At 43.2% G+C, this 22,858-nt stretch overlaps 1 protein-coding gene across 1 annotated transcript in view; it reads right to left on the bottom strand.

Moving 5' to 3' along the window:
- The window catches only part of LOC120019038 (phospholipase ABHD3-like), a 39,396-nt gene that overhangs the window by 3,732 nt on the left and 12,806 nt on the right, over positions 1 to 22,858 (bottom strand). The window contains exons 3-10 of the mRNA XM_038962253.1: positions 16,167 to 16,307; positions 9,090 to 9,262; positions 1,644 to 1,804; positions 1,313 to 1,495; positions 1,046 to 1,091; positions 671 to 783; positions 303 to 476; positions 93 to 141 (exon numbers count right to left, since the gene is read on the bottom strand). Of these exons, the coding sequence (XP_038818181.1) occupies positions 93 to 141; positions 303 to 476; positions 671 to 783; positions 1,046 to 1,091; positions 1,313 to 1,495; positions 1,644 to 1,804; positions 9,090 to 9,262; positions 16,167 to 16,269 (1,002 nt within the window). The 5' untranslated portion in view covers positions 16,270 to 16,307. The remainder of the gene's footprint in view (positions 1 to 92; positions 142 to 302; positions 477 to 670; positions 784 to 1,045; positions 1,092 to 1,312; positions 1,496 to 1,643; positions 1,805 to 9,089; positions 9,263 to 16,166; positions 16,308 to 22,858) is intronic.

Raw genomic sequence — 22,858 nt, 5'->3', positions numbered from 1 at the left:
CAAAAAAAGGGCACCAGCGCACAACTAATACACTCATTCTACACACAATGATATGGAACCTCATAGATAAACCATATGAAACTGGTTCTTACCTTTAGTACATGGTCCACATCCACCACAGTCTCCAACATCTTCCTGTGTCTGAGAGAACGTGAGAGACAGACAGATATTTGGGTTGCAATCACACCAAGGCTAGTAATGACAGGTCTTGTTCCATTTTGAAAGGCCAATAACCATGGCAACAACATTCACAGCAACACGTACATGGATACCAAAACAACTAAACAACAAGTCAGTCTTACCTATTAATGGCTTGGCACAGGTTGCTGGCGAGGTGTCGGTTGAAGATCAGGCGGTTGATTGGTTGTTCCAGCGAGGCACAGGACTCCAGCGTGTCCCAGCTGACAGACATTGTGAGGCCGGCAACAAGCCCTGCCTCACTACCCTTACGAGCCAGGTAGTTCAACAAGAGCATGCTGTGATACAGTCAGGAATAGGAGGGGTGAGGGAGAAGACAGGAGGAGCAGTAGAGAAAGACAAGAGAAGGATAGAAGATGGGGGAAAGAGTGTATAGAGGGAGGGAAAAAAAACTATTTGCCACAAAATGCACTATGAACAGACTGAAGCAGTTACAACCTCTATGTATTTTTCTTTCTTTCTAAGCACTTACCCTCCCAGAGACACGCCAGTGCCCAGCAGAGGGGCTTGTGGGAAGAGTTCCCTGACATGGAGGACCACCCGCTCCAGGTCTGAGGTGTCCGCCGCACAGAAGGTCACTGGGGTCTGGGGGAGAGGAGGGGTAGGTTACTGGGGCAGGACTGGGATCATCAGAGTCTACTGGGAGAGAAGACATGGGCTGACATGTGGATGAGACTACTAGGCTCAAGCGCTGCACAGACCATATGTTACATTATTGATGTTTGTATGCAATGTAACCTTTGAACAGTAGTATAGTGTCTTATCAAACTGCTTGCAAAATTGCATTGTGGCAGACCCTGGTGGAAAATGCATGATAGTGCACTTAAAAGGCATTCCCTAAATTTACCAGTAGTTCTTCTCCTCCAAACCCTCTATTGTTGAAGACCACACATCTGGGAAAACAGAGAGACAAAGATCTAATCTCAGATTCCAAACCTCAGCACAGTGACAAAGAGCCCCATGTCGGTGTTTCTCAAATCGAGATGAGTCAAGCTACCATACTGCACTTTAAAACCAATCTAGTCCAGAACCAACAAGTACCTATTCGAGATTAAACCAAGGATTCCATATAGCATGACAGGTAAAGTGAAAGGTCATGGCCTCTCAGGCTGACCTGTATCCGCGGCGTGTGGCTTGGCTGACGGCGTGGAGGACGTAGGTCTGACGACTGTTCCCTGTGAGGCCCGGGAGGATGAGCACTGTGGGACGAGAGTAGCATTCTGGGTAGGCAGCGCTGTCCCCGTTATCTACCCAGTCCAGAGAGATCTGACCTCCATCAGCCGTCCTGATCAACTCACTAAGGATAGTGGAGGAGACAGGAGGGTTAGTCTTTTAACTGAATACCGTTTCAAATGGTATACAGTAGGTTGGCCCAATATCCAGATGACTAGAGAGGTTATAGGTAGAGAGGAGGGAAGGAAGTTGTGGGTTCTGGGTTGTTTTACTTCCTGTAGTCGACCTGGGGGCTGGACTTGATGAGTACTCTGACCAGTGTCTGCAGCCGGCCGCCCCAGCACCAGGGAGTAGGGCTGAAGGGCTCAGCCACCACGGGACAGTGCCTCTGTAGGAACACACGGAATGCATCGCTACACACCAGGACCGGTGTCTGAGGGTGAGAGAGAGAGGACATGGGTATGTGCGCATGTGTGTGTTTAAGCAAAAGGGACTAAACAAAGGTGTGTACAGGGGTAAGTGTGGGTGTGAGAGACAGAGGGAGAATGAAAGAGAAGATGGAAATGGGTGAAAACAGTGTGGAATAAGCAGAGGCAACCAAACAGACAATCACACACTGTGGGACATATATTCTGCAAGCTGTAGTTGTTGGGCAATGGAACAAAATCTACATATGAGTAAAAGGTGCTGGGGAACAGTGGATGAAAGCATATCTTACAGGGTGCATGCCTAATTTATATCCGATAGGCCTATCAAGTCCAATATCTATACAATATTGGGTGCTAACTTATTTGGTTCCTACAACCTGCTCTAAAAACTAAGGTGAGGGATGGACATAATGCAAGTGCCTGCAGATAGAGGTATGAAGCACTCAAGAGTAAAATACTAGAGGTTAAATGAGACGGAGCTCAGAGACACATGCTCTCAAAGCCAGGAGACAGTACCCCGAAGGCAGCTAGTCTCTGGCCGAGCGACTGACCTGGCCCTCACGGCCCCAGAGGTAGTACAGGGCAGCGGTGATGGTGGCGAGGACCACCGTGTAGGGTCTGTAGATGTTCTCCAAACACACTTTCCATAGGTCGGAGTGAGACAGCAGCATGACAGTGCTGTGATGACACACGGATGCAAACTCACAGTCGTCAGGGGGGATTTGCGGAGGCAGGATGTCAACGTACAGAAGTCCGAGGGCGTTTAGAATCTTACTAGCTACAGAGTTCCTATTGATAAAGAGTTAAGCCTAGTAAAAAACATATATCAAAAGCGAAACGTTGTCACAGCAGTTACAGAACAAATACGTACTGTTTCTTATCAATGAGATGCCCTTCAGGTTACAAAGTAACCGGGTCCGCGTTTTAGCAGCTTGTGACAGAAGGTCAACAATGTTTCAAGCGTCAATCAAAAGTGGGGAAGTTAGGTGGAGATTCTCAAACAGTGATAGCCTACTGACTGCAACAACAAAAAAATGAAAAAAAGTAGCAACTCTGGCCTGCTTTGGCAAGATGATCCTGGGTGAAAACCTCGTTGGTATAGCCTACATCCAGAGAAACTCGCTCACTACTCCCAGTAAACGAAAATCGTAGACGAATACACAAAACAAAAACATTAAACGTTAACAATAACATATAGCCAGTCGGCGTCACTCTAACAGTTACATAGCCTAGCTAGCTAATGTCACTAGGGCACCCTCCAAGTAATATAGCTGTCCGTAAACCTGCCTTGACAAGAAACATCTAAAGATGCGCCTTTCGGGTGTTATCTTCTCCTCTTTTCGTGTCAAACTTGGTAATTCTGCAACGAATTCGTTTTTATTTTAATTTTATCAATCGAATAAAAAGCAACAACTCAGTTCCGGGTCGGCACCGTTATTTTATACCTCTGCCCTGGTCGACTCATCCGTTCTTCTTCTTTGGCATTATGTTGCAGCTCAGCAGTTAGCTAGCTAATGCAATATCTCCAACTGTTGGGCTGGGGTGGGATATGGATTGAGAGACAGGCCTTTTCTCGATTAGACTACTAAACTTCTGCACTTTTTCTCCTCAGTCCTCTCTCGCCTCCTTTTGAAAAAGGTCAAAGATAATTGAGGAGAGGAGGCGATTGGGACGAGAGGTTGGAAATGGCGGCGAGTAGTGAGGACGAAATGGAGAAGAAATTGGTGAAGCAACAGCTGTGCTGGATTGAGAACAATATGGGTGTCAATGTTGATGGTATGGAGCGGTAGGATGAGGTTCAAGGACGTGAATGGTCGGTAGTGGAAAAACAGGAAGAAGAGAGATCATGATACAGAAAGCAGTGGAGCATCTAGTAAAGAAAGCATAAGGGCCAAGGTAGGAAGCAAGAGTAATGATGTGTTGGAGTGGAAAGTGGTGATAGTGTTTGATGAGACCACAGGGCCTCACTTACACCCTATCTGACTAACTAATGCCGTAGAGAAAAGTAGGTGAAGTGAAATTAGCTTGGTTCATTGGAAATGGTAGATTGTTAATATTGTGTGGTAGCCAGGCTCAGAAAGAGAAGATTCTGAAAATGGGGAAGGTGATTAAAAGCCATGTCCCTGGTGCATATGCTAGATTGAGGAGAGTCATCACTGGGGTCTCAATATCTATGTCCACAGATGATATTGAAGAAAATGTGAAGGGAGGCAGAGTGATTGAGGCCAAAAGATTGATCAGTAGGAAAGAGGGTCAAAGAATTGAAAGCTTATTAGTGATGCTGAGGTTTGAGAAAGTCAGATAGGATTCCTTAGTTGCAATGTTAGATAATTTGTTCCATATGCACTGCAGTGTTTTAAATGCCAAAGAATGGGACATGTAGCTGCTCAGTGTAAAGGAAAGAAAAGATGTGCCCATTGCGATGGAGCACATGATTACAGTGAATGTGGAAGCAATGTGAAGGTTAAATGCTGAATTGTGGGGGAGAACACTACAGCATTTGGTGGATGCCAGGTACAGAGAGAGGCTAGAGAGGTTCAGAGATATAGGATCAGTCATGATGTATCATATATAGATGCCGTAAAACAGATTGGTAGAAATACAGTGTGGACTGATGGAGCTTACATGGATGTACCTGTAGTAAGTGGACCTACTGTCGGGGCTGGTGCTTCTGGGTGAAATTAGCGATTCATTTGGTTTAGAATTTTATTTTCATGGTAGTACAGAATTGGGAAGATCATGATTGATCGTACATTCCAGCACAGTAGGTGGCGGCATGCACTTTAAACGTAGAGAGAGAGTCACTGGTACTTCCTGTTTCAGTTTTTGCTTGTTAGCAGGAATCAGGAGGATAGAGTTATGGTCAGATTTGGCAAATACAGGGCTTTGTATTTCTGTGTCTGTAATAAAGGTGATTTTGAGTTTTTCTTCGCCTCTAGATCCACAGGTGACATGCTGGTAAAAATGAGGTAAGGAGTTCAGTTTCCCTGCATTTGACAAAAGAGGAATTGAAAACTTAGTTGGTTTCAGGAACGAAGGGGTTAAACACAAATACATTGCCCAGAAATTGTTTGCTTATGGCCCTACACAGCTCGAGTGCAGTCAGTGCCAGCATCTGTTTGTAGCGGTAAATAGACAGCTACGAAAAATATAGATGAAATCTCTCTTGGTAAGTAGTATGGTCTGCAGCTTACCATGGGGTATTCTAACTCAGGCTGCACTAAGAAAACAAATATGAAGATTTTTCATGCAGGTGCAATTACAACTGACATTTTGAGTAATGTTACTCAACTGAAGCTCTATTGAAACATCCAATGTGAATCCCCTATGTGGGCTATCTACATCATCCAGCTGTATCCTGGCAGGATCAGGGGCTCAGGCCTCTCTGCGCTTCAAGTTCCTCGGTATCCACATCAATAAGGAATTATCACGGTCCACACATACACCCCACCCCCCCAGCTTTTGTAAAATGTACTTAGCTAAAAATATATGTTTTACTGACCCTAACCCTTTTCCTAACTTTAGCCTACTAAATCAAATTATACTCATTGGGTTTCTATCTCAGTATCTTAAAGTTGCTAGTGAAAGTCTACACCACTTGCAGTCTTCACATTTTTTCGGCCTTAAAATTTAATATTAAAAGGGATTAAATTAGATTTTTTTCCCCCCTACAGATGCACACAACCTATTCCGTATATTCAAAGTGAAAGAAAGAGACATTTTAAAAAATGTATTCAAAATAAAATAATGAAGTTGTCTTGATGTTGTCTTCACATCCTAGAGTTAATACTTGGTGGAAGCACAGTTGGCAGCCATTACAGCTGTGAATCATTTTGAATAATATATTCTACCTACTTTGCACAACTCTTAGGGCAACATACAGTGCCTTCAGAAAGTATTCACACACCTTGACTTTTTCCCACATTTTGTGTTACAGCCTGAATTTACACACCCAATCCCCCATAATGTAAAAGTGGAATTGTTTTTAGAAATGTTTACTAATTCATGAAAAATGAAAAGCTGAAATGTAAACCCCTTTACTATGGCAAGCCTAAAAAAGTTCAGGAGTAAACATTTGCTTAAGTCATAAGTTGCATGGACTCTGTACAATAATAGTGTTTAACATTATTATTTAATGACTACCTAATCTGTGTACCCCACACATACAATTATCTGTAATGTCCCTCATTCAAGCAGTGAATTTCAAACACAGATTCAACCACAAAGATTCAAGTTTTTCAATGCCTCACAAAGAAGGGCACCTATTGGTAGATGTGTAAAAAAAAAAAAAAGAGATTAATTGCACAGATACAGGCGTCCTTCCTAACTCAGTTGCCAGAGAGGAAGGAAACTGCTCAGGGATTTCATCAAAAGGCCAAACTTTAAAACAGTTACAGAGTTTCATGGCTGTGATAGGATAAAATTGAGGATGGATCAACAACATTGTAGTTACCCCATAATACTAACCCAAATGACGAAGTGAAAAGAAGGAAGCCTGTGCAGAATAAAAATATTCCAAAACATGCATCCTGTTTGCAATAAGGCACTAAAGTAAAACTGCAAAAAATGTGGCAAAGAAATGAACTTTATGTCCTTTATGGCAAATACAACCCAACACATCACTGAGTACCAGTCTTCGTATTTTCAAGCATGGTCGTGGCTGCATCATGTTATGGGTCTGCTTGTCATCGGTAAGGACTAGGCAGTTTTTTAAATAAAAAGAAACAGAATAGAGTTAAGCATAGGCAAAATCCTTTAGGAAATCCTAGTTAAGTCTGCTTTCCAACAGACACTGGGAGAAAAAATCACCTAAAACACATGGCCAAATATACACTGGAGTTGCTTACCTAGATGACATTGAATGTTCCTGAGTGGCCTAGTTACAGTTTTGACTTAAATAGCCTTGAAAATCTATGGCAAGACTTGAAAATGCCTGTCTAGCAAAGATCAACAACCAACTTGACAGAGCTTAAATATTTTTTTAAATAATAATGTGCAAATATTGCACAACCCAGGTGTGCAAAGCTCTTAAAGACATACCCAGGAAGACTTACAGCTGTAATCGCTGCCAAAGGAATACATTCTAACATGTATTGACTCAGGGATGTGAATACTTACAGTGCATTCAGAAAGTATTCAGACTCCTTGACTTTCTCCACATTTTGTTACATTACAGCCTTATTCTAAAATTGATTAAATGAATAAAAATCGTCAATCTACACACAATACCTAACCATAATGAAAAAGTGAAAACGAGTTTGGAAGTTTTTGCAAATGTATTAAAAATAAAAAACAGAAACACCTTATTTGCGTAAGTATTCAGACCCTTTGCTATGAAACTCAAAATTGAGCTCAGGTGAAACCTGTTTCCATTGATCATCTGTAACGATATGCGCTGAGAGTCAGGAAGCAAGTTCAGGGAGTGAGTGTTTTAATAAAATAAACATAATCCAAAACAAGAAACACTAACAACGCACAGACAGGAAACTGAAACTGAAACAATAACGCTTGGGGAAGGAACCAAGGGGAGTGACATATTTAGGGAAGGTAATCAAGGAGGTGATGGAGTCCAGGTGAGTCTGATGACGCGCAGGTGCGCGTAATGATGGTGACAGGTGTGTGCCATAGCGAGCAGCCTGGTGACCTAGAGGCCGGAGAGGGAGCACACGTAACAGTACCTCCCCGACACGCGGCACCAGCCACAGAATGCCGACCAAAATTACGATCCCGGGGATCAGGAGAGGACCGGTCACCCCTGCTGATGCACCTGACAGACCGGCTGAGGCAGGGGAGCCTCCTCAGTAAAAAGGCACATGACAGCCTGCTTGGAGTTTGCCAAAAGGCACCTAAAGGACTCTCAGACCATGAGAAACAAGATTATCTGGTCTGATGAAACCAAGATTGAACTCTTTGGCCTGAATGCCAAGCTTCATGCCTGGAGGAAACCAAGCACCATCCCTACGGTGAAGCATGGTGTTGGCAGCATCATGCTGTGGGGATGTGTTTCAGCAGCAGGGACTGGGAGACTAGTCAGGATCAAGGGAAAGATGAACAGAGCAAAGTACAGAGAGATACTTGATGAAAACCTGCTCCAGAGCGCTCAGGACCTGACTGGGGCGAAAGTTCACCTTGCAAAAGGACAATGACCCTAAGCACACAGCCAAGACAATGCAGGAGTGGCTTCGGGACAAATCCCTGAATGTCTTTGAGTGGCCCAGTCCGGCCTTGAACCAGATCGAACATCTCTGGAGAGACCTAAAAATAGAGCTTGAGAGGATCTGCAGAAAAGAATGAGAGAAACTCCCCAAATACAGGTGTGCCAAGCTTGTAGTATCTTACCCAAGAAGACTTGAGGCTGTAATCGCTGCCAAAGGTGCTTCAACAATGTACTGAGTAAATTGTCTGAATACTTATGTAAATGAGATATTTCTGTATTTCATTTTCAATAAATTAGCAAAAATGTCTAAAAACATGTTTTCACTTTGTCATTATGGTGTATTGTCTGTAGATGTGTGAAAAAATAATTAATACATTTTAAATTCAGGTTGTAACACAAAATGTGGAATAAGTCAAGGGTAAGTCCAAATGCACTGTATGTTCATTGTTTTTGTCAAAAAGGACAGCAATATGCAAACTTTGTCTCTGATTTTCAAGCAAATTTAAGTCAGGACTGAGACTAGAGCACTCAGGAACACTCAAAACCTATTGGAAAGCCATTCTGGTTTGTCTTTGGCATAACAATTTGTGTCTCGCTGAAAATAAAACTATCCCAGGGTTAGGTTTTCGGAAGACAAAGGCGTGTTCTCCTTTAACTTTTTACCTGGGCTTTGATCATTTTATATTTATTTTGATTCTGACAAACTCCCCAGTACCTACAGATGAAAAGCATACTCATAACATGATACCACCACAAGGTTGATAGAATCTTATTCAAAATGATTCACAGATGTAATGGCTGCCAAAGGTACTTCCACCAAGAATTAACTCTGGGATGTGAAGACAAGTGTCCATTAGAAACCAAATAGGTCAGATCAGGTTTGCAATAAATAACTTCAATCAGACCTACTCTCACCCTAGAGGGGGAAGGAAGAACTAGAGGGGGTTAACAACTCACGCCCTGTTGTAAATCAAGGGAGAAGATTCAGGTCTGCTCTCTCAAGATTCACCAAAGGAATGTCCTTTGTTTCAACAGACTTTTTACTACTGAAACTCTAGCACGTTCAAAAGCGAATACTGGAACAATATTTCTAACATAGAATGTGGGGAATGGTCTATGATATCCCATTTTACCAGAGAGAGGGGGCCACTGAGGAAGAATCTGGTCTCCTTCAAACCAGCCAGCCAGTCTCTGAACCAAGTCAGGGTTCTGCTGATGGGTCCTCCTGGGTCAGGAAAATCCAGCTTCATCAACTCTGTCAGATCTGTGATGTTCGGAAGAGTCCTTCTCCTGCCTTTTATTGGCACTGCAACAAAGGGTTTCATCAAGAAGGTATAGTGTCTGTAACAAAGAGTTTTTAGCATATAAGATTGATAATGCCTTGACAGAGATAGAAAGCTAAGGAGTAACATTTGTAACAGACAGAGAAATGCTTGATGCTTGAGAACATCTGGACTGCCATATCAATGTGTCTCTGAATGTGAGGACTTGCCCTGTGGGTGGGAAGGGATATATACCAAAGATACTCCCCTTTCATCTATGGATATACTGTATGTTTGTCTTTTTGGTGGTTATTGTCTGAGTTTGTCTCTAACAAAACTAGCTTACAAAAGACTGACAACATTGTCTGTCCTCTCTCTATCTACCCAGCTGAAGTCATATGACATCCGGTCAGAGAGAGGGGGGAAGCCCACAGCTCTGACCCTGTGTGATGTGTTGGCTCTGGGGGACGGTGAGACGACTGGCCTGACCCTCCCAGACGCACTGGCTGTCATCAACGGGCACGCCCCCGATGGACACAAGGTAGGTAGCATTTGTTTTCCCTCTGGGGGTAGCAATGTCTTCATGATGATTCCTAGCCTTGCTTGGGATAAAGATCAAAGGAACCTCCATGTAATATTTTACTGAACATGTTATATTATTAACATGTTATGCATATTATTCACTTTGTAACCAACATACACACATTATAGCTAACATAGGGACAGGGCCGTGAACCCAATAGGGTTAACCCACTTGGTGGGAATTATAACATTGCTCATTACTGGATCGCAACAATATTAATTAATTTGTTCTGTTTGCTTTTTATGGCAACACAATGACGTTGTCCAACACAATAGTTTCAAAGTGATGCGCCCATCAAAGCTGAGACTTCAGGTTACAGACCTAATCCATCAGTAAATGACCAAATCCATTGTCCGGTGTTTGTTTTGAATGCCTGCCAAGTCATGACCACCAGTGAGGACCTTACAGAGACACTGAGGACACTTCAAGCTGAAATCTCAGACCTAGGTGAGATTTCAGAAACACACACACACACACACACACACACACACACACACACACACACACACACACACACAGACTACTGTATACAGATGTAGGATCTTAATTTGAGCCAGTTTGCTACAGCAGGAAATGTTAATTATTATGTAGATTATAATTAATGCACATTTTTGCAGAGGTTGATACGTTTTACATAAGGCAAATCAAGTCTGAAATTTCAACGTGGAAATTACAAACTTTAGAAGACTTTTTAAAACTCAAATACACTACAAGTTTGCATTCTCAGCAGCAAAAGAGTGATAAAATGAAGATCCTACATCTATATGACCCTGTGCCCTCCAGACATCCCCCAGGTGGTTCTGTTGACCCATGTGGACCAGGTGTGTCATGCTGTCCAAGAGGATGTGAAGTTTGTCTACTCCAGCCGGATCCTACAGGAGAAGGTAGGCCTACTTCAAAAGTTGAAGATTAGGTGTAGTTTAATGTGTTGTAAAACCGTTATATCTGCAATCCATCTTCTATCTTGTGTTTTGCTGTGCCACAGATGCAGAAGGCAGCAGAGGTGGTGGGTTTGCCAGTGTTCTATGTGCTTCCAGTGAAGAACTACTCCAGTGAACTGTCTGTGAGCTGCAACACTGACATCCTGCTGCTGAGTGCAGTTCATCACATTCTCCAAGCTGTTGATGACACATTTGAGGATTACTGCCCTCCAACCCCTACAGATGCCAGTCCAGTGACTGTTTCATGTTTGATAAGTAACTGGGTAAAAGGTGTCGTGCTGTAATGCATGTGTCATTAGCAGTGTTGGGAGTAGTTACTTGAAAAAGTAATATTACATATTATTACATGAAAGTAATGCGTTATATTACTTGTTATATTACTTTGTGTTGCTTTCATGAAAATAAATCTCAAAACCTCAGTTTGTTTAACTTTCTGAGCCTCAGAGGGAGTGAGGTAAGCCTCACACGTTCTACAAAAGATAGGTTCATCTAATTCATTTTTTTTCTTCCTTCAACCAATCAGGAACTTCTTGGTCACAACTATTTCCTAAGTGGTGTATTCTGATCTATTCACTGATGTATTTATGTTTGCATTGAAGATTATACCAGAGTATAGGTAACCTCTCACACAAGACTACCTTTCTATGCACTGTGAGATGCACAGGAGGTTGGTGGCACCTTAATTGGGGAGGACAGGCTTGTGGTAATGGCTGAAGCGGAGTAAGTGCAATGGTATCAAATACATGGTTCCATGCGTTCCGTTCCAGCCATTATAATGAAGAGTCCTCCCCTCCGCAGCCTCCACTGGTGAGATGTAGGCTAAACACTGTTGTTTTCATCCATTTACAAATCAAGAAAATATCGCCCTACTCTTCTGTAAATTCAACCATCTAAATCAATAATTCCATGTGTCCTCCTTTGGCTTGATAGAAAACACATTGTACAAATTGATAATCCACAAACTGCAGCCATATTCCAGCGCACTGATTATAAAATTGAAAGTCTGTCTAAACAATGCGCAATGGTAATTTATAGTCTATATGCATAGGCAATAGGCATACATACAAAACTACGAGTAGACCATGCTATTTGTTGAATCATTTCATGAAGATGGATAATTTGGAACAGGGAAATAATTTTAAGAGAGTGCTGTCAGATAAATTCCCTCGCATTGGGAAAGTTAAACTAATGAAAAATAAAAGGTAGAAACATAGGAATTACCTATTTATGTCATCCAATGAAATGGATGTTGTTGCACAACCGAGCCTATTATATAAGCAAAATCTCTGTATTTCCTTTTCATTCACAATATGCCGCCAGTGCGACCATTGCATAGAGCGCACATTGGCCACGAGACGGTGAAGCCCTCTACTGGTTTTGCTATCACAGAAGCGATCAATGGCAAAGATCAGAGGTGCGCCCTCTATCAATTTTTATGGACAGCTGTCGTGACAATTCTCCAAATAGCTTTCTCCGCTCGCCGGAGGACCAAATGAGGAAACAAGTCCAGATCGGATCATGGAAACGGTGGTGAAATCTTTTCTGAATAAGTAACGCTTTACTTCCCCAACATAGGTCATTAGAAGATGTTTGTAATGTCTATGTATGTCTTTAAATGGTACTGTGAGCTTTCTCATGGATTTAAATGGGGTTCATAGGTTGGTTATTTTTCTAGATACTGTCAGGGCTATACACTTTTTTTTTAAAGCTCCAAAAATCAACTCCGGCTATCTTTCACCATTGTTATTTTTTTCCCGCTCTGTTTCAAATGTCATTAACTCAGTTTTTGTCGAAACCTCCTAATGCCTCTTAGGTTATTTTAAACAACTCGCCATTGGAGTACAGTCAACATAATAGTCATTGCAATATAAAAATGTAGAACAAACTATTGTTTTGTACTTAACAGCTAGCTTCTGATCATTGGAAATATGAAAATGTAAAAAAAAATATGTATTTCAATAAAATGTCTACTTGTTCCAAAGATATTCCTAGGTTTTACACACAAGAGTAAAAAATACTGAATGTTTTATTATTTCCACTTCATAAACTGAAGACAATTTTATTTTAAATGGACCACAGTTCTGAGTCGACCCCAGTCCTGGGGATAAGCCTGAACTCCTTAAGTCGTGGGATCCCAGCCACTATCTCTGATTCGATGCCACACTCGTCCTTTCCCTGCAGGATCTTGAAGAACCCTTCTAAAGAGAATACAGATCAGTAAGAGCAAGCGGGTTGACAAGTTTTTTTACAAGACTTACAATGTTTTATTGTAGGCTGCGTAGTAACATAGTTGGTGCTACTATAAATGGAGCAATACCATTTAACAGTATGACCCTTCAAAAAGCAGCCACTTTGACATTTAGGTTTCCAATGATGGACCACAATGGCGTGTACTATTAGCCCTTACCAGTGGTGATTTTAGCATGTAAATCTTGGTGGGGCAAAAAATAAACAGGTGGAATGCATGCCAGCAAAGGCACAACACAACACTAAACAATACATTAATTGCACTATAACGGTGACAAACGGTGCCCACAAACTGTTAGGACTGCTGTTGGGACAGCTTTTTGTAGGCCCTAACATATTACCACTGCTACACCTGGCTATCAGCAGAGCCTTGTCTGGCAGCTAAACAGTTCATTCAGCCTCATTTACTGCCTTTAAAAAAAACATAGCTGATATGGCTGACTTGCTTAAACAAATGTGGTTTCTAATGACAATTGAGATGTACAAACTATGGCATAAGGGGATGACAAGTGGATAAGAGGCAATCCGTAATTTTGATCAAGACAATGAGTGAGCTAGGACGGCCGTAACGTTAGTCAATATAACTATTTGTTTAACACTTCTGAAATGTACAACGACAGAATACAGAACATGGGCCGTTCTTACAGTTCTTACAGGGGCGGCAGGTAGCCTAGTGGTTAGAGTGTTGGACTAGTAACTGAACTGTTGCAAGACCAAATCCCCGAGCTGACAAGGTAAAAACCTGTCGTTCTGCCCCTGAACAAGGCAGTTAACCCACTGTTCCTAGTTAACCCACAGTTCTTACTGTTCACCAAGTTAGAACGTAGGATAAATAAAGGGGGCGACAGGTAGCCTAGTGGTTAGAGTGTTGGACTAGTAACTGAACGGTTGCAAGATCAAATCCCCGAGCTGACAAGGTAAAAACCTGTCGTTCTGCCCCTGAACAAGGCAGTTAACACCCTGTTCCTAGTTAACCCACAGTTCTTACTGTTCACCAAGTTGGAACCGTAGGATAAATAAAGGGGGCATATAAGCACACAATGAAAGCGCTTACAATATTTGATGTTTACATTTTAACTTGGAAAAGAGCCCCTTAATCCCAGATTTGGTACCACACAGCCATTGATTCCTTCCTAACCACTCATTGAATTTGCGATTTCCAACTTGTTGTGTAATGTTTATGTCCAATGGCCGATGAGCCCCGATAGGTTTTATCTATAGTTTCTCTCCATTTTTTCTCTTCAAATGACAAGGATGAAAAAGTATTTGCCTGTAGATTGTCGACTTGATTCATGATGATGACTGCTAGCTAAGATGGTGAAAGTATGATGTTGACATGATCAGTCCAATCAAAGCTACTGTACATATAACATGATTTGACGTCCTTTTATCTGTGGCCAATGACCTTGAGTCTTCTTGGATGGGCACTTCTATGGCAGCAGCCAAAGGGCTCGAATTTTCAAGGTCTGCTCTTATACTTGGCAGTGATGTAAAGTCCCCATGAGTGACAGAACACTGAGCCAATCACAGTGCAATGTTCTGTATTTTCTGCTGGCTTGCCCCACCACCACAGAAAGCACTGAGCTAGGCTGAAACACCTGCATTTTGGAGCTGCCATACTCAAGAAAACTAAAAAGAGACCATGTTTGTATGTGGCTTTATTAAGTCAATGATATATTAAAAAAATTACATTGTTTCTAAACTAATATGTGACAAGTGTTAATGCCAAAATAACATGCTGTCACGCCCTGACCTGAGATATCTCTGTTTTCTTTATATTTTGGTTAGGTCAGGGTGTGACTAGGGTGGATATGCTAGTTTTTGTATTGTCTAGGGGTTTTGTATTGTCTAGGGTTTTTGTATGTCTAGGGTTTTGTAGGTCTAGGTATTTGTATGTTTATGGTGGCCTGATATGGTTCCCAGTCAGAGGCAGCTGTTTGTCGTTGTCTCTGATTGGGGATCATATTTAGGTAGCCATTTCCCCTTTGGTGTTTGTGGGTTCTTATTCTATGTTTAGTTGCCTGTCTGCACTATTTCATATAGCTTCACGTTTCGTTCGTTTTGTTAGTTTGTTCTTTAATAAAGAAGAATGTACGCATACCACGCTGCACCTTGGTCCGATTCATATGACGAACGTGACACATGCAAAACAGGCAAGCCCACCCAAAAATGTTTTGCTAAAAATGTGGGGCTAAAAACCCTGAATGACAGGTCGCCACTGACCCTTACCATTCTCATCCCAGTCTGTGTTCCATTATTTGGCAACCAGCCAGTAGGGAGTGTTGTTTTCCCAGAATCTTGATGGCATGACCCCCCAGCATCTGTCCTGTGAAAGGGTTTATTTACTGTACATTCCTGGGTGTGTGAGTGCAGGACATCCTCATTGGTAGATACATGTGCGCAAAGACGGAACGTCTTTCTAGCTTGTTGTAGAGCAGGCAGTCCTTATTATACTAGTTGTGTGTGTGGCACCTGTATGTCTGTGCATGTCTGCAACATGCATGTCTGGGGCGGCAGGTAGCCTAGTGGTTAGAGTGTTGGACTAGTAACTGAACGGTTGCAAGATCAAATCCCCGAGCTGACAAGGTAAAAACCTGTCGTTCTGCCCCTGAACAAGGCAGTTAACCACACTGTTCCTAGGCCATCATTGAAAATAAGAATTTGTTCTTAACTGACTTGCCTAGTTAAATAAAGGTAAAATATATATTTAAAAAAATAAGAGACGGTCTCACCGGTCTTGTAAAGGAGGAAGTCCTCAGACAGAGAAGGCTGCCTCCACCGGAAATTACAGACCGTTAATTTCAGAAAATTCGGTTAGGGTTAGGGTCAATTTAAGGTTTTGTTTAGTCAGTTTACGCATCAGCAGTGTCCTAATAGTCTCTCCAGCCTCTACCGTGCCGTTCTTTTAGAGCTCAGACATGATCTGCTGTTCCTTGGAGAGAGCGCAGTATGTCTACTTTCCTACAGGGGGCGACAGAGTGGTCAGCACCAACACACAGGATGTAAACAGAGGCCAAAAATATAGCTGAAGGCTATTGATCTACTTCATGGGAAATTATGCGAGGTTATAATAATGTGACAGACCAGATTTTGCTTGGAAGTCATTTAGATACACTCGTACAACGTTGTTTAAGTCTGAGGTGCTATTTAACAGTGGTACACAGTGAGGTCTCTTACCAAAGCTTTTGTCCTTCGTGTAGGAGGGGTATCCAGGGTTGCACTGGGTCACACAGTTAGGGGTGTTCCCCTCACCTTTACAGGGAGGACGGGTGCTGTTCATATGATGCTCACAGGGAGCGATGCTGTAAGGTCTGCAACCTGTACGAGACAAACACACACAGTAACTAGGATGTAAGGACATAATTTAATCCTCTAGAAAGCCAAACTTATAGTCCATTCAATTGCATCCATATTGGAGGCTTCACAATGCCAGTGCCAGAGTCATCCAGAACTCACCTACAGTGAGCTCCAAAAGTATTGGGACAGTGACAATTTTTGTTGTTTTGGCTCTGTACTCCAGCACTTTGGATTTGAAATGATAAAATGACTGAGGTTAAAGTGCACACCGTCAGCTTTAATTTGAGGGTGTTTTCATCCATATCGGGTAAACCGTTTAGACATTACAGCACATTTTGTATAAAGCCCCCCCCCCCCCCCCCCCCCATTTTATGGGACCAAAAGTATTGGGACAAAGTCACGTATGTGGGAGAAAGTCAGACGCACAAATATCATAACCCCGCTCTCCTCCAAATACTAAACCTGCCCTGTTATTGTAATGGTGAGAGGTTAGCATGTCCTGGGGGTATGATATTCGTGCATCTAATTTAGGGCGGATCCCAATTAGACGACTAGTAGGTTGTTTGGTGTTTAGGCTGTTGGTCGACCAAGATTGTTTTAGTCGAGCAAATATATATACACACTATCGGGCAAAAGTTTTACAAAAGAACACCTACTCATTCAAGGGTTTTTCTTTATTTTGACTATTTTCTACATTGTAGAATAATAAGTGAAGACATCAAAATGATGAAATAACACATATGGAATCATGTAGTAACCAAAAAAAGTGTTAAACAAATCAAAATAAATTTTATATTTGAGATTCTTCAAATAGCCACCATTTGCCTTGATGACAGCTTTGCACATTCTTGGCATTCTCTCAACCAGCTTCACCTGAAATGCTTGTCCAACAGTCTTGAAGGCGTTCCCATGCTTTTCCTTCACCCTGCGGTCTGACTCATCCCAAACCATCTCAATTTGGTCCGGGGATTGTGGATGCCAGGTCATCTGATGCAGCACTCCATCCCTCTCCTTGGTAAAATAGCCCTTACACAGCCTGGAGGTGTGTTGGGTCATTGTCCTGTTGAAAAACAAATGATAGTCCCACTAAGCCCAAACCAGATGGAATGGCGTATCGCTGCAGAATGCTGTGGTACCCATGCTGGTTAAGTGTGCCTTGAAATCTAAATAAATCACAGACAGTGTCACCAGCAAAGCATCCTTACACCATAACATCTCCTCCATGCTTTACAGTGGGAAATACACATGAGATCAGCTGTTCACCCACACCGCGTCTCACACAGACACGGCCGTTGGAACCAAAAATCTCACATTTGGACTCCATACCAAAAGAACAGATTTCCACCGGTCAAATGTCCATTGCTCGTGCTTCTTGGCCCAAGAGAGTCTCTTCAGGCAGAGGTTGGAGGAGACCAGCCAGAGCTTGCCGAAGATTCTTGTTCTGTGCACACACCGTGCAAGCGGCGACGAATGCGGACACGTCAGAGACCATAGTAGGGCACCAAAAGCGATGTCGCACAAAGGCCAGGGTCCGACGGGCGCCTGGGTGGCAGGCAAGCCTGGAGGAGTGGGCCCACTCCAGGACCGCAGAGCGGACGGCGTCAGGAACGAACATCCAGTTATCAGCCCCCCCGGGATCGACTGGGAACGCTGCACCTCACGGACCTGCTTTTATAATATCTGTACATTATAGGAACACCTGTAAATACAAAAGTATAAATCAGAGGAGACTTGATGAGCAGGAACTGGATTACCTCGCTGTGGTTCCCTGACACCCGTAGGTTGATGGGAGTGGTGTGGTGGGTGACTCGGCCTATAGAGCGCCCGTCCAGCGCTCTAATGGAGAGGGGCTGAGTGGGGATGTTCAGCTCGGATGCCAGGGTAGCGTCCAAAAAGCTCTCGTTGGCCCCAGAGTCAATGAGAACCCGGAGAGATTTGGACTGGTTTCCCCACAGCAGAATGGCATGAAAAGGGGTGCGAGCAGGGGAAGCAGGAACGTTCTCCATATGGCCTAGCAGAGTACTTGCTCCTACCGGTGAGCCTGGTTTCTTTAAAGGACAAGAGGACACGAAATGACCAAGAGTCCCGCAATACAGACAACTCTTCATGTCGATCCTGTATTGCCGTTCCGCTGGCGATAGCCCAGCTCTGCCTAGTGGCATAAGCTCAGGAAGCGGTGACTCAGCCTTCTTCGGCAGCCCTCGGGGCAGGCCGGGAAGCCTCGGGTTCTCGTGGCAACGAGACCGTCGGGAGTTCCGGGATTGACTCGGAGGCAAGGTGGGTTCCCTGGGCGTGCAAGCGAAATTCAATTTCTTCTCCCTTAGTCGTTCCAGTAATTGCCCATCGATACGGATGGTCGAAGCGATGAGGGAATCGAGCTCCGTAGGTAACTCCCGGGCTGCAAGCTCATCCTTGACCTCCTCTGAGACACCGTGCAGGAACATATCGAACAGTGCCTCTTGATTCCAAGCACTCTCCGCTGCCAACGTGTGGAAATCCACCGCATAATCAGCTATACTGCGGGAGTCCTGCCGAAGCTGGATTAGCTTCCGGGCAGCTTCTCTCCCGGAGAACGGGGCATCAAAGACCTTCCTCACTGCTCCCACGAACCCCTCCAGACTAGCGCATATGGCCGGCTGTTGTTCCCATACGGCAGTAGCCCAGGTGAGAGCCCTACTGGACATCAGCGTGATGAGGTAGGCTTTCTTGGAGCGATCCGAGGGGATGGAGGAGTGCTGAAGCTCGAAGACGAGGGCACAATGAGCTTGGAACGCCCGACATGTGCTCGGCTCTCCATTGAAGCGTTCTGGAGAAGGTAAGTGGGGCTCCCGAGAAGGTGGAGTGACCGATGAAACAGTGCTGCTAGCAGCTGAGTCGCTGAGTGGGGTTACCACCGTGGTGAGCAGCCTCCCAGACAACCCGTGGAATTGCTCCAGCGAACTGTCCAACGCCCGGTCATGGCATTCAGCCAACATTTGGACCCCCTCCACAAGGCCATGAAGCAATTCCTCGTGCATACCGATGGTGGCTCCCTGGGTGGAGATGGCATTGCGCAGCTGGCCCAGGTCTGCTGGGTGGCCAGCTTGTACTATCAGGTATCAAGGTAAGACCGACATGCAGACCGTGTTGAAGTAACAATGTTTATTACAGCAACAGGGGCAAAAGTACAGAACGGTAGGCAGACTCAGGTTCAATTCAGGCAGGTACAGGGTCAGGACAGGCAAGGGTCAAAAACCAGGAGGGCGAGAAACGAGACTGGGGAGAAGCAGGAGCTGACACAAAACCGCTGGTTGACTTGACAAACAAGACGAACTGGCAGCAGACAAACAGAGAACACAGGTATATATACACAGGGGATAATGGGGAAGATGGGCGACACCTGGAGGAGGGTGGAGACAATCACAAAGACAGGTGAAACAGATCAGGGTGTGACAATTGGTGTCCTTTAGTAGTGGTTTCTTTGGGATATCGGTTACTGCTAAGGAGTACTGTCTACATTGATAGCTGTGCTTGCTGTGGATATTGTGAGGAAACCTGCACGGAACTGCTATACTTCGCTGAGGGAATATCTAACAGTAGTGAGTAACCACAACGATGGGGTGCTTCTGGACTTTGTGTGTCTTCATTTTGTTATGAGCTCCAACGCACTCCAATGGGTTAAGCAAGCTTGGAATAATTTGGACATGGGTTGTGCATGACTCATTGGGTTTATTATTTTTTATTTATTTTAATGTGGTACAGGGAAAATGTAATCATACACATCTTGAATCTTATGTATGTTGCCTTTGTGGAGTCATTTACTGTTTCAATTTAATTTAATGCATGGGAAAGCATATCCTTATACAATAAAACACATCTATATAATCATTCTATCTGAAGTTAATACCCTAGTTGTCATCACCTTAGTTTATTCTTATTGGAGATGTTCTTCTCACCTAACATCCCATGCGGTTGAGATATTCTATGTAAGATAATATTGTGAGAGTCAAATTCGAGCCTGGTGAGACTGTTACATAGGTAAGCCAGTTAAGAACAAATTCTTATTCATGGCCTACCGAAAGGCAAAAGGCCTCCTGCGGGGCCTGGGATAAAAAATAAATACAATATAAATATAGGACAAAACACACATCACAACAAGAGAGACAACACTACATAAAGAGAGACCTAAGACAACAACACAGCATGGCAGCAACAAAACATGACAACAACATGGTAGCAACTCAACATGGTAGCAGCACAAAATATGGTACAAACATTATTGGGCACAGACAACAGCACAAAGGGCAAGAAGGTAGAGACAACAATATATCACACAAAGCAGTCACAACTGTCAGTAAGAGTGTCCATGATTGAGTCTTTGAATAAAGAGATTGAGATAACTGTCCAGTTTGAGTGTTTGTTGCAGCTCGTTCCAGTCACTAGCTGCAGCGAACTGAAAAGAGGAGCGACCCAGGGATGTGTGTGCCTTGGGGACCTTTAACAGAATGTGACTGGCAGAATGGGTGTTGTATGTGGAGGATGACTGGCAGAACGGGTGTGGTATGTGGAGGATGAGGGCTGCAGTAGATATCTGAGATAGGGGGGAGTGAGGCTTAAGAGGGTTTTATAAATAAGCATAAACCATTGGGTCTTGCGACGGGTATAAAGTGCAGTGATGTGTCCTATAAGGAGCATTGGTGGCCGAAATGGTAAATAACATCTAGCCGCTCGAGAGCACCCTTACCTGCCGATCTATAAATTCTGTCTCCATAATCTAGGATGGTCATCTCAATCAGGGTTAGTTTGGCAGCTGGGATGAAAGAGGAGTGATTACGATAAGAGGAAATCAAGTCTAGATTTAACTTTAGCCTGCAGCTTTGATATGTGCTGAGAGAAGGACAGTGTACCATCTAGCCATACTCCCAAGTTCTTGTATGAGGTGACTATATCAAGCTCTAAACCCTCAGAGGTAATAATAACACCTGTGGGAGGAGGGGCATTCTTACCATATGACCTTTGTTTTGGGGGTGTTCAGAACAAGGTTAAGGGTAGAGAGTGCTTGTTGGACACTAAGAAAGCTTTGTTGTAGAGCATTTAACACAACATCTGGGGAGGGGCCAGCTGAGTATAAGACTGTATCATCTGCATATAAATGGATGAGAGAGCTTCCTACTTAGCCTGCGCTATGTTGTTGATGTAAATTGAGAAGAGCCTTGGGGTACTCCCTTGGTGACAGGCAGTGGCCGAGACAGCAGATTTTCAGACTTTATACACTGCACTCTTTGAGAGAGGTAGTTAGCAAACCAGCCCAAAGACCCCTTAGAGACACCAATACTCCTTAGCCGGCCCACAATAATGGAATGGTCTACCATATCAAAAGCTTTAGCCAAGTCAATAAAAATAGCAGCACAAAATTGCTTAGAATCAAGGGCAATGGTGACATCATTGAGGACCTTTAAGGTTGCAGTGACACATCCATAACCTGAGCGGAAACCAGATTGCATACTCAAGAGAATACTATCGACATCAAGAAAGTTAGTAAGGTGATTATTGACAAGTTTTTCTAACACTTTTGATAAACAGGGCAAAATAGAAATAGGCCTATAACAGTTAGTATCAGCTTGATCTCCCCCTTTAAATAAAGGACAAACCGTGGGTGCCTTCCAAGCAATGGGAACCTCCACAGAAAGGAAAGACATGCTTGGCGATGATAGGGGCAGCAACCTTAAAGAAGAAAGGGTCTAAACCATCTGAGCCAGATGTTGTTTGGGGTCAAGATTAACTTCTTATGGCTGAAGGGGCAGTATTGAGTAGCTTGGATGAAAGGTGCCGATATCAAACGGCCTGCTTCTCAGTCATAGTTGCTAATATTTGCATATTATTAGTAGTATTGGATAGAAAATACTCTAAAGTTTCTAAAACTGTTTGAATTATGTCTGTGAGATTAACAGAACTCATGATGTTGCACTGCCTAGGGGTTCCACTAGATGTCAACCATCAATAGAAATTATAATGAGACTTCTATGATGTTGTGGGAGAGAATGATAGCAGAATCAGTCAGGTGTCTATCAAGCAGCCATTTTCTGATCATGCTTTTTCCTTGTGGAAGTCACTTGCGTTCCATGGCTCACGAAGACAAGAAGGAATACTCCGGTTGGAACTTTATTGAAGCCATATGTTAAAAACATCATAATGATTGATTGTGTACTTAGTTTGAAATGTTTCTTCGAACGGTAATATAACTTTTTGAAGTTTTTGTCCGATATAACGCTGACCAGAATTAGCATTTGGATATGTAAACCAGACGCGCTAACAAAAGAAGGTATTTGGACATAAATAACGGATTTTTCCGAACAAAACAAACATTTATTGTGGACCTGGGATTCCTGGTGTGCTTTCTGATGTAGATCATCAAAGGTAAGGGAATATTTATCATATACACTGCTCAAAAAAATAAAGGGAACACTTAAACAACACAATGTAACTCCAAGTCAATCACACTTCTGTGAAATCAAACTGTCCACTTAGGAAGCAACACTGATTGACAATAAATTTCACATGCTGTTGTGCAAATGGAATAGACAAAAGGTGGA

The sequence above is a fragment of the Salvelinus namaycush genome, chromosome 24 (assembly GCF_016432855.1).
Source record: "Salvelinus namaycush isolate Seneca chromosome 24, SaNama_1.0, whole genome shotgun sequence".
NCBI classification, from domain to species: Eukaryota; Metazoa; Chordata; class Actinopteri; order Salmoniformes; family Salmonidae; genus Salvelinus; species Salvelinus namaycush.
The sequence above is the reverse complement of the archived record's forward strand: the minus strand, read 5'-3'. Positions and strand labels throughout refer to the sequence as shown.